This window comes from Seriola dumerili, unplaced genomic scaffold (genome assembly GCF_002260705.1).
Source record: "Seriola dumerili isolate Sdu_G_001 unplaced genomic scaffold, Sdu_1.0 BDQW01000011.1, whole genome shotgun sequence".
Lineage (NCBI taxonomy): Eukaryota > Metazoa > Chordata > Actinopteri > Carangiformes > Carangidae > Seriola > Seriola dumerili.
The window spans coordinates 4882536-4895612 of record NW_019174266.1 but is presented as its reverse complement, the minus strand read 5'-3'; the positions used below and the strand labels follow the sequence as shown (position 1 = coordinate 4895612).

Sequence of the window (13077 nt, the reverse complement as noted above, 5' to 3'; positions counted from 1 at the left end):
TTAATTATGAATTTTCTGTGAATTTCCTTCTCTCATTTAAGTTACACTTCCTTTACTTTCATGACATTTTATTCTCATTTTGATGAAAGTCCTGTATTTCCTATATGTCCTCCCTTTAATTGGGCCACATGTACTGCACACAACACAAGAAGACCTAAAGTAATTGATTTTCAACACCAGGAAAACACCAATATAACATGTTACTTCTTGTGTTTGTGTTTCAGATGCCATGAACAGTGGGTTCTTTACGCCTCTCTCTCTCTCTCTCTCTCTCCGTCTTTCTCTGCAAAGCTACAAAACGTATCTATGGCGAAACCTGAAGTTGGTTGTTTCTGTTACCTGCTCCACAGGTGACACTGCATTCAGTCCATGAACCATATTTCCAGAAGAAAACTGACACGGGGCCGTCGTTGTCCTCCGAGATATTTCGACTGATTGTGTACTCGTACCGCACTCCTGGATTGGTCTCCTGAAAGAGAAGCTGCAACACACGAGCCGACAGATTACAAATTTTGCCAAACGGACAGAAGACTATCAGACAAAATATTCCCAGGAATAGACCTCAAACTAAAAATATCTTTTGCATATTTCCTGTTTGTGTTTCCCCTTTGGAGGGAGGAGCTTTATCTGAACAGTATTTTTTTATGGCAAAGTAAACTATCATAATAACAGAGACATGCGGATTTTGAAAGGATGTGAGGAAGGAGACATACAGAGCTACAAAGGTAAAGTCTCCAAAGTAGTGATGATGTGCTGAGTGTTGTCTGGTTATTTTTCTGCTTTAGTACATTATGGCACTGAAACTATAGGAAACAAAGCCAAGTTTTATGACCCCCCCCCCCTCCATTTATGTGGCTTCAAGTTAGTAATGTTCAGCACCACCTCCCCCACCCTGATAAACCCGGGGATTTCAGAAAAAGACTAGCTCAGGAGAATGGACCTTGTTGGTCCAGGATCCAAAACCAGAACTACATTTGTGTGATCATACTGCAAATAAACATCCTGCACCAGTTCTTCATTCATGGAAAAGTAACTTGATCAATCAAACAAACAAGAAGCATCTCCTCTAGCGGCACATTGTACATCAAAAGCGTTGGTTTGTTGTTGTTGTTGTTTTTTTTAGCCATTTCTTTTCCATGTGATTAAAACGCTTTCCTGTTGTTCTGCTGACAGAAACTCACTTTGATTTATTTCTGAACACACAAACATTTTAAGTTAAAGCTGTTAATCGTACCTGAACCCACAGTGTTTCCATGGTGGGCCCGGGAGACGTCAGGTTTTCCAGGTGTCCTGTCCTCACGTAGGTGAACACTGTCCCGGCTGCTTTATACTCTCCGTTCCACTGGATCGTCCAGCCACCGTTCAGAAAATACTTGTTGGGGTTGTCGCTTCGCAGGGCCAAGAAATTGCCCGCTTCAGCCACCTCCTCAATGCGGATGTCCCGGGCTCCCTCAGGGATCAGTCCAATATCGACATAGCCTGAAGAACATTGTGTTTTATGAAAATGAAACTGAAGCACAAGGTCTCCTGATGTACAGTCGACAAGATCGTGGAGAAGATGGCACCTCATAACCAGGTCTTTCTTCTTGTGGCCAAAACAATAATGTGTGATAATAATGCACGATTTTTATAATACTTTAGATTATATAAGCAACCTGTGGAAACAGGGATGACAACACTAATAATGACGTTATTCAAGTTTATGCATAAAAACATCACACAACCAGCTAAATGGAATTCAATCAACCATTTTGTTTTATTATTTCTATTATTTACACCTGTGCTTTATGTAGTGTAACATGTCAAAACACCTGCTGGGAAAAGGCCCTTCACTGAACCAAAATAAATGACGAATAAGAAACATACCAAGTCCTTCACTCTCCTCAAACGTCCTCTTCACGGTCGTACAGGTGGATCCGTTACCATGACACACGCCACAGCGATCCTCCACAGCACTCGACTCGATCACATAGTCACAGCCTATATTCTGTAACACACGTGCGACAAAATAAATTCTACAATGCAATATCTAGAATAAACCTGACAGTGATTACACAACAAACGCAAAATTAGACAACAAACTGAATATCCCTCAACATCTTCCTTCTTGAGGGATTTAAATCAAAGCCAAACAGTTCTAATCTGTCATTCACATAAGAGCTTGATAAACCTTTGTAGATGATCTGCTCATGCTTACATCACTTAGTAAAAGCCATAATAAAATAGGACAGAGCACTCCCCTGCCTCACCTTGCCTCATGTACCTTTGACTTTCTCACGTGTGGCAGCTGATGCAAGTGAACATCCATTAATGTTGTTCTGTGCTGCTTGATCTTTATTTTCACACCCCGTACTGTGGCGCTCAAATCTTCTACTTACATAAAAGTGGCAACGATACAGTGTAGAAATATTCTCTTACTGGTAAATTCAAAATGTTACTTTACTAAAACATTAGCATCAAATCATACTTGATTCACTGTTCTGCTGGGCAGCTTCTGAATGTGGATCAGTGCAGTCGTATCCTTCTTCCTTCTATAAAATGGTAAACAGGCTGCACTTATGTGTGTGTGTGTGTGTATGTATATATGTTTTTCTAGTCTTACTGACCACTTGTAATTCTTTACAATGCTTTCCCCATTCACACACAGATTCATACAGCGCTTCTACCGTACATACACAAATATATACACACACTGATGGAACAGCCATCAGAGTCAATTCGGGGTTCGGACTGGAGTTGTCCTGAGCCACAGCCGCCACCGTTTTCACCCATAATAATATATCATAATGTATTTGTTGATTATATTTTGTATTGTTAATCAGAATCTGTAAAAAAAAAAAAAAAAAAAAAACTGGTAATTGAAGTTAGGGAATAAATGTAGTGCAGTAAAAAAGACTGTTTAAGTGTCAAGTAGAAGAAAATGGAAAGAAGCAAATAAAGCCCACCACTGACAAAAGGTTCATCCCACAACACTATAAATCCTGCTCAAAAGCTCAACATGATTAACAGGACTACGACTAGACAACAACTAAATCTACCCTATTATTGATTTCTTAAACTTTTTTTCTTAAGCCTGTATCTTTAATGTTACATCGACTCTCCAGAACGCAAAATGACGCAGGTGAGGAGGAGAGAAACCTCGTGCCTGACAAAAATGTCACAAAATGTCATGTAATCAGAGCCCAAGGTCTGTGATTACTGTCCACTCAGTATCTGGATCAGTGACTGGTATTTTGGCCCAAGGCGAGAGGCAAGAGCAGGCGGTAATCTTGAGAGATAACAGCCACCATATTGTTCTATCAGCAAGCTCATTTTCATGCAGAATGTCAAATGTACAACACTCGCCTGCAGTGAAAACAAGGTGAGGGTCAACTCAATATACTGGGCGACTAACAAAGCACCGGCGCAATGAACAGGATATAAGGATGGAATCATCAGTTAATCGTTCGGAAATCGAGAGAGAGGAACTGAAGAAGAGGCAATGGAGAATATGTGGAATAGTAGGTCCAGTACTGATACCTTACAGATGCCATTGATGCACATCTCTCGGCTTTTGTTGCCCTCATAGCACGGCGTCCCATCAGTGACAGCATCACGCATCTTTTCTGAGAAATGCTCATTCAGTGGACGGCAATGCAGCTCACAGGGGTTGACTTGAGTTTTAAGAGAGGTCAGACGGAGAAGAAGACAAAGTCGTGATGAGGGTGAACATGCGCTGCATAATAATGACCAACGGTGCTTTTATGTTCGTCACAGTTCGATCTGCTCACCTCTGTTGATGACCGCTTCCCACTTGTAGAACTTGCCCTTGTACGGCATGGTGTTAAAGTGACTACACTGGACGTCTCTGAAGGTGGGCAGGTCGTGAGGACACGGGGTGACGTTACAGATCTTGTACCTCCGTCGTTCTCCCAGACAATACTTTCCTCTGTTCTTAGGACTGTGGGATGGTCAAGGATGTTATTTCAGTGCTGCTCAATGACTTTTAAATTAAAAAAACAAGTGACGTTTTACGACATGTATTTGAGGTCACATTTGCTGTGTTTCATTTAGGTCATTTTGTTTTGCAGACACAGACAGAACAAAGTGGTGTATTGATAAGACACCATTCTTGCTCTGAGCAACCGCTCACATTTTGCAGGATGACACTGAAGCTTATGAATAGTTGCATTATATAATACAAACACATTATTCCCAAACCACTGGAAAACATTTTGATTCCCTCAGTGGCAAAAAACCTCTTCATACAACTGCTTTTCACACTTCACTCAATCAGAAATTAGAATTAGTATAAATACAATGCATCAGCCCTTAGCAACAGGAAAAGACTGGGCGGACGGAGACCACACACACAAACGTTTTTACACCAGCAACGTAACAACATAGTGTCTCTATAAATACAATTTGTTACCACAGGTGCAGCTTTTACAAGCACCCACAGGAAAGTTAAAAGTAAAAGTAAAAATTTCATACATTTACATATACGCTTAGCCCATACAAAAATATGTATGTTTATATCTATATGCCTATATTGGACACGTTACATAAATATATATCCATCCCAAAGCCTGTCAATATGTTGATATTACATAACATGGGTCCAAAAGTCTGAGACCACTTTCCCAGAATGGGAAGGTAAATATGTAACTGCTGAGAAATTAATAAGAAAAACACATATAAGCATATAGAAATTTTATATGTATATTGTTTTAATAAACTTGCATAAATAAATAAAATTATTATGTAATGAATGATTGCAACATGTTATACAATATGAAAATGCATCTTATCCCTTCATGTATTGCATGTTCATGTCCATGTTCATACAGAGACCCATGAGTCCACAACTGAGATGTCATGTTATGTTTGTCGGCTACTAAACAACAAGAGTTAAAAACAAGAACACTTTTTCAGCATTGTAAAGTATTTCTGTGTGAGAAACTTACACTGGGTTATCGCAGTCTCTTTGAGCCCCCTGGACACCAGCTCCACATGTCCTCGAACAGGCTGACCACTCGCTCCAGGACGCCCAGCCCCCATTCACACTCTCAGGGAGAAATCCAAATGCTACACACTCCCCACTGAAACACCACTGGTAAGAAAAACATCAAAGCTTTGCTTGTACCATGTTGTCTGAAATACACACAGTAATACAGTAAAAGTTTGTGCTGTGTGTGTCTGATGGGCTGCACGTCTCCAAATATCACTACATGCACTTTCAATGAGAGCTGAGTTATTTTTATCAGGTCTTATTTTTTCTTCTGGCACAAAGCACAGCTGAGTAAAACTCCTTCAGTGTTGTACAGCAGAGGCAGCTCACCTCTGTTACCATGGTGAAACTAATGAAGACACTTTAGTGAAATAAAACATTAACTTTCAGGGGAAACAACGAAAAGAGCCATTACACAGAACAAATGCCAACTGTTTAATGAGTGTAACCTTTGGATTTTATCATTTACTACATTAATTATGAGGCGAGACGTGACAGCTCAGGATACGGGTGACTTTGTTGGCTCTACAATCAAGAAAAACAAGAAAACATTGCTTTTTGCCAACTAATTGCTTCGCCATAAAAAAAGCAACATAACAAAGTGCGTTGGTATAGTTTCCTGTTAATGCCACAATCACCGTCTTTCAGTATTACTTATTATATTATTAAAGGTAAAGGTAATAACTGAAGTATTTATCGTCATTTTTTTTAAAATTGAGAAACATGTTTTATTGTTTTTATGTTGACTCCTGTGAAACTTCTAAAAGTAAACACAGCAAAACAAGAACTAAAGTCCTTCCCTTTAGGAACCAAAGACTGACAGCTGTCAACAACAAAACTCTAGGCGTTCTCAACACAATCCCCACGTCTCACTCTCCTCATGGACATGCAATGGAAGATGTACCTTGTCCTCGCCACAGCTGGTCCCATCCACAGCCCCATCCAGCTTTGAGTGGCAGGTTGTTCCCACAGTGCACCATAGGGTGCTGCATACGTTCTAGGAAAGCAAAGAGAGATTGACGTCTTACTTCCACAGTCTGTCTGCCTTTCAAACATGCTGTTGTTTACCGTTCATTTATTTTTCACTGGCAGCTCTGAGCGTGAAAATGTTCAGTGGCTTTTTATCCCCAGTCAAAACATACAGTAAACAGGCTTTACATGCTGCGTTTGGACCTTGAATGAAACTGAAAACATGCACACTCAGTGATCTGCTGTGTAACTGGAAGATTACCTTGTTTATACATCTTGTGCTAAAAATAACATGTAGTGCTCTCTAATTATTATAGTTATTCTAGCTGCTGGTGTTTTATGCAACAAATGTAGTTCATAGATTTGTAGTGCACAGGTTGTATTTGTCTAATTTTTAATTGAAGGAATTATTGAAAGCTTGAAGGATTACAGGCAGGAGTTATCAAGCAATGGTTGATGTCATCCCCCATCTCTTAGAAAAACCATCACTGTGTGAACGACCTGAGAGAATAGCCTTGGCAGTATGTATTCAGGTCTAAAGTATCCAGCAGCCATTGGTCCTATGCGTCACGCTCTACTGGACAACAGTGATGATTTTCAAAGACATTTCTCTATGTGTAAAATGTGCACTTGAAACCCATCAAATTCAAAACCTCCAATTTAACGCAGCAGTGCAACAGAAATGTGAAACTGGCTCTGTCTGAAGGTAAAACAAAATGTTCCTACCAGCGCCCTCACAGCTCATTAATTAACACATCGTATCTTGTTTGTTTGTGTGCTGTGCTTTCACGGGCGGTTACGTGGTGGATTATTTTGTCTCGTCGTCAGGTAGAGACAGTCCACCGCATGAACCCCATAAACTACATCATGTCGCTTCCGTGGTTCTGTATTTCGATGATTTAAACAAATGTGACATAATGTGTTGATAAGTGACATTTAGAGGTGCTGCTGGTAGGCGGATTTTGCTCTGGTGAAAGAGCAAAAATCGGCTCCAACACTGTTTCTTAACTATCTCCTGGCTCCAACTTCATATGCTACAGATATGAGAACAGTATTTTTCTCATCTAGCTTTTGGCAAGAAAGTGGATAAGAATATTTCCCAAACTATTCCTTTAAACTTATTCTTTAGTTTCTAATAGTGAACTTTTCACTTTTCTAATAATTTCTGATTTAAATGTACATCTGATGCAATCTCTGTATGTTCCTCTCAGGTTACAGCTCAACCTTTTACAGGACAGCACATACTGAGTGCAATTTTTATCTTTTACGCAAAAGCTGTGGTGGCAATGACAGCTGAACGCACTGTGACTCATAGCACCTGGGAAACACATTTACCTACTTAACAACACATGCACAGCATAAAGACATTCTGACGGCGCAATTTGGACCTTGCAGTGTGTTTCTGTATTTGCTGGTGTTTTGTTTTCTTTAGTCCCAGTGCGCCGAGCTCTCAGGGCTCTCACTGCAGAAAGTAATATCAGCTCACTGAGAATGTAAAAGGAACTTTAACATACAACAGACTGCAACAATAACAAATCAAAAGACCTATTTATTATTTCCTACAGTGGTAAAAAAAAAAAAAATCTGTGCAGACCGATAACACCAAAAGGTCAAATGTGCTGTTTATCAAGGAGTTCATGGCTGATTGGTGCAATTGTCTAGGTCCATTCCTGTTGTTTGACATTTGTGATGAATGTGTGGAGGACATTTTGCATTGTCGCCAAAATAGTCATACGATAGGATGATTTTTTTGAGATGTAAATGATTTCAGCATTTCAACTTTCAAATGCAATAATTAGCTGCTATTTCCAATTAATATGATGCAACTGCTAACGCATAAAATAAATACTGTCACGGAGAAACAGAACCAATTTTCACTGCAGAGACAAACTTCGAAAAAGAATTGTAGAAGTCATTTGCTGATTGTTCTGGTGATTCTAAAAAAATAAAATAAATAAAAATGGATCTGTGGCGCTCTGATCCTGGATCTGATTCTCTCGCTCCTTCCACATGAGCCATCCCCATCATCATCTATCCCGACATCCTTCTCTGACTGCACCTCATGAGAACATAAACAAGTCAATATAGAAACCCTCCCAAATCCCAATACTATCTTTGTATCGGACAATTTTTGTAATCCCTTTAGCCAAGAACAAAAAACAATCAGATGTGCCCCTGACTCTATCCCCAGTGCCGCCATCCAGAAGGCTGCACTGCAGAGCTATTGTCAGTGCAACCTCATGTTTGAAGCTCTATGTGAAATCCACAACTGTAGTCTTTCACTTCGGCACAGAAAAACAAGTATGTGCTGCCGTATGTGACTTTAAATGCTGCAGTGCATCTGTTAAATAGAGATACAGATATAAAGTAAAAGATCATGTTTTACAGTCAGTTAGTAGATTAAACAACAGGGAACTATAATGAAGGGAAAACACCTATAGACTAAATCCATCACATTGAGATTACAATGTCTAACATTCTGTGGGGATGGATGAACAGTAAGAAATGATAAACTCTCATCACAGAATGAATGGTGTAGAGTTTTTTGCAACAGAGGATGAGTAGAATCCAGTTGAATGTAAAGTAAACATGTTTATTTGTTCAGAGAGCGAACAAATAAATCATGGTTTAAGGACAAGCGTGTTTCTTTGGCATTTTAGTGGTTTCCCACTTTTCCTTTTTAAATACAGTATATATTAGTTTGGGCCTTCTGAATCTGACTTTCCTGCACGCTGTTATGGTGAAACACTAATATATAAAAACAGCATCAAACCAGTCACGTCCACTTCCTCAGGCGTGCATGCTATTTTTAATGCTGGTCATTTTAAATTCCTGAATTCTGGTTTCTGCTTTTTGTGATTATGGTAATAGATGTTGAAGTCAATCTTTTTATCCATTTATTTTGGAACAAAGTCAATATTAGATTTAAACTTAAAGAAAAAAAAACAAGACTGATGTTCCTTTGCAGGTGGTTAATATGAATGAATGAATAAATGACTTTAGAACGAAGTGAGAGAAGCAATGTTTCTATGAGCTACTCCCTATTTTTTATCTCATGCTCTGCTAGCACGCACATGATGACCCACAATTACTGTATAAGCGCCAACACTGCCGGCCGATGTAAACAACGGCCTCAAGGACACACGCCATACACTTTGGTGAGTAACACAAGAAGACTCTATGAAAAACGAACGCTACGAAACCGTGTGAGCGGGAATTAGTGACGTGGCTGGATTTGCTTGAATGTGTGGATTTTGAACATTGCGGCCTGTTGGTGTTGTGAAACTGTAAGTTATCCTAAAGTTATTATTCTTTCCTGTGGGTGCTTGTAAAACCTGCTCGTGTGGTAACAAATTGTATTTATAGAGACACTGTGTTGTTACATTGCTGCTGGAAAAAATGTACGTGTGTGTGGTCTCCGTCTGTCCAGTCTTCTCCTGTTGCCATGGGCTGATGCATTGTATATAAATGATCTATGCTCTGCTCCAAGCCAAAACACGCAGCAGTCTGACAAACTTTTAAGGCACAGCTTGGACAACGATGATTTGATTGAATAGAGGATGGAATTTGCAATACTCAAACGCACACACAGTAAAGGAGTCAGTCCCCGTCAAATCCTGCGTCAAAACTGTATGTGCATCGTTTCAACACTTCAAACACGCTAAGCCTACATGATTCTTCAGCAGTGAGCCTGAATACTGAGACTGGTTCAAGCCTCGTTAATCATCCCTTTGTTAATCTTCCCAGTCACTGTAATTGCCTCGTGCCATGTGTGACTCACGTTACCACCGGCGGCTGCACGATAAACTGTTCTTATGCAATGAATTCAAACCCGCTCATAATGCTAGGACTGATGAGAGGTTTAGTCAGGTCAAATCAAAGGAAAGAGAAGTTGTAGCGAGGAAAAAAGACATGAAACAAGACAGATCAAAACAACCCTGGCGCCATGGGGGGACATAAGGTGGAGTGCCCGCCTCAGATAGACTACCCCACCTCAGTAAAGATTAAGACCTAATTTGATTTAGTTATACTATTTTAGTTTCATTTTAAAATACGATAAATATAATAATAATAAATATTCACTAAAATCAAAGTCACTTCATAGCCTTCCTTTTCAAATCCACTTGATTGGTTGGATGCTGGGAAAGTGAAGCCATTACTGGATTTAACCAAGTCTAAAATGGATGAGTCGCAGGTGCGTGTCAGTTTTTGGAGAGTCCGTGTGCAGGTCACTCTGGCGACAAAGTACCTTTAGGCCAGCATGTCTCTTGTTACACCTGTGTTTTCGATGAAATGCCTGTGGTTCTTACTGCGTTCAAAATGTGCGCTGACATTTGGGGGCCTCAACTGCTATGTGCGAGAATTATTTCTCTATGTTGAAGAACGTATTCCCCGCCCCCCCATTGTTTTCCCCTCGCACTGATTCTGGAACAAAACAGAAAAGAACAAATGAGGACAAACATGTACAGCGGCGAAGAGAAGGAGAACATAGGAGACCCACATTCTTTGCGTACAACCTTGCGTGGCTTTGTTCTGGATTTATTTTGGTGTGATTATTGTTATAGAGAGTCTTACGTCCATGTCATCACACAGCAGGGACCCAGATCCATACTGCAGCCGACACTGATGGGCAGCGCTGTACAGAACCCCAGGAAGCAGCGAGTTCAGAGACAGCTTATCCTTCACCGGGGGATCATCAAGGCACCAGCCCCAGCCGCGACTGTGAGGGGTGGGGAAAAAAAAACAGAATCTTGTGAGAACACTTTATAAAAGGTCTCTTTGTTATATATACACACACACACACACACACACACACAGTACAAAAAGATTCTATCATCTTTCTTCAGTTGATTGTTTCAACTGAAAACTTTTAGAAAGACTACAATAATTATTCTGGACACATACAGATCAGCAGGTTTTTCGCAGGGATTATCCAATACCCCAAATGTAATGCACTTGAACTTTCTCGCAGTGGGAAAAAGGTTTTGCTTGGAATAAATGATAGAAACGAACGCAACAATCTTCGTCAACACACAATCCAAGAAACAATGTAAACTCCACCTGTAACGACAAATTAGTGCAGTAATTCTTTTATAATTATTAAGGTTTTCTCTAGTAGAAAATGGGTGAAAATCAACTGAAAAACAAAAATAAATAGAGAAAACGTGATTTGCACCGCAGATAAGCACATGACCGAGGGCGATGCAATTCACATTACTGCAAATGGTTTTACACTCTCCGGCTTATCTACAGGTAGAGGTACTGTGCCTGGAACACACAGCCAACGTCAGGTCAAGTCAATTCATTTATAGAGGACATTTAAAAACTACTACTTTATCACTACATGAATTCATAAAGTGGTATAATTCGAACTCTAAAATTACCGGAACAATGTAATATAGCAGAGTGTTCTGGCATAAATTGAAACTAATTGGCTTGATGGGGATGCTCTAATTAAAGGTCAAATTTGAAGCCATCTTGGATACAGCTCCAGCGGATACCTGGATTTTACTATTTAATTGAGACCTTATACTCAGAGCCAATTTGATTTACATTGTAAATCAGTCGTATAAGTCCTTTAAAATCTGTGCAGTATTGTCAAACACAGGCTTATACTCTGCGCATGGCTTCTTTATTTGTAAGAACAATTCTCATGACCCCCTCTTCTCCCACAATATGACAATCAACACACAAGGAAATTAAGTCTGCTCGTTTTAAATTATGTGATTACCAAGGCGAACACTGCATTGTGAAAACGTTTTATCAAAATGGACTCTTCCAGGAAAATGAATAATTGGTATCACAGTGTTGTATTAACAGACTTGTCAGCTGTGGAGTGGAATATGATGACAAGGATAAATGGGTTTTCACATTTCCTTCAATAAAGCACACGACTGGTGAGAGGAATAATCTTCAGAAATAATGCTGCAGTGTAGAATAAGTTCAGCTTCCTACTCATTATTTATCTTACATCTACTGAATTGGGCAAATGCTCTTACTCAGAGTGACATAATCACTGTTTAGTTTTCATTACACTGTCAGAGGTGAAGAACGAGTGGAAATACGTATGTAATAAACTGCTGAAACATGTTTCTGCTTTTGTACAGATTTCCTATATCACTGACATTATTTCCATGTTACGAGAAATACAAGACCAAGTGTTAGAAACCACTGAGTTGATAAGATATTCAGTCAAATGAGATTTTATAGGCTACTGTAGATCAGACCTTGACATGCACTTTAATGACGCTATTTGTAAGTTTTGCTATTGCTACATAGCTAACATTAGCATTAAGAGCTGTTCACTTACCAGTTTTTAAGGAAATGTTGTGAGTTCAATATTAAACTTAATTCCTTTACTCACAAAGAGCTGTCTGCAGCGGTTGAAAACAACCCTCTCGTTTTGCCTCTATGTCAATCACTTCCTTTCTCGTGCTTAAGTTAGCATGCTAACCAGCTAGCCTCGACCCGGTCTCATCGGCCGCCTTTCTTTTCATTCACTATACTGTACATGTAGCCCACACAACAATTTTGTTAGAAACTAGCCCTCAACATTTCTATGTTTTAAACGGGAGAAAGACTGAAAAAAAAAATTCCCCAATAAACAATGCAAAGAATCTTGCTAGCACCTGTGAGGCTGTACTTCAAGATAAATGCTAACGTCAACATGGAAATATGCTCACAATAACAATCCTAACATGCTAACGTTTAGATGAAAATATTCATTATGTTTGGTATCTCAGTTTAGCTTATCAGTGTGCTCAATGAAACACAGAAAAGCAGCTGGGAATGTCACCAGAATTAATCACGTTCAATTAAACTTACATTAAAAGTATCCATCTATTTAAAACATGTACATGTATATTAAATGAAGTCAAAATTGACATTAGATTAAAAGCAATTTCATTTTCATTAACCTCACTGACCCAATGTTTTGATATACTGCGGGTGTATGTGACTTGTGAATGCATCTTAATTTAAATTTATTTTAAGAGACTCTTTGGGAATGTCATTAGGGGAACTTAGCAAAGAGTCTATAGCCAACCTGTGTTGTAAATGAACATATAGAGAACATATAAATTTAAGGTCTGGCCAAATGATATAATAAAAATCCTACT

The 13077-nt window shown here is 39.3% G+C and overlaps 1 protein-coding gene across 1 annotated transcript in view; it reads right to left on the bottom strand.

The window, feature by feature from the left end:
• The window catches only part of LOC111223125 (A disintegrin and metalloproteinase with thrombospondin motifs 7-like), a 64378-nt gene that overhangs the window by 24829 nt on the left and 26472 nt on the right, over positions 1-13077 (bottom strand). The window contains exons 9-16 of the mRNA XM_022747156.1: positions 10535-10679; positions 5895-5987; positions 4947-5092; positions 3771-3940; positions 3520-3653; positions 1867-1987; positions 1235-1479; positions 340-481 (exon numbers count right to left, since the gene is read on the bottom strand). Of these exons, the coding sequence (XP_022602877.1) occupies positions 340-481; positions 1235-1479; positions 1867-1987; positions 3520-3653; positions 3771-3940; positions 4947-5092; positions 5895-5987; positions 10535-10679 (1196 nt within the window). The remainder of the gene's footprint in view (positions 1-339; positions 482-1234; positions 1480-1866; positions 1988-3519; positions 3654-3770; positions 3941-4946; positions 5093-5894; positions 5988-10534; positions 10680-13077) is intronic.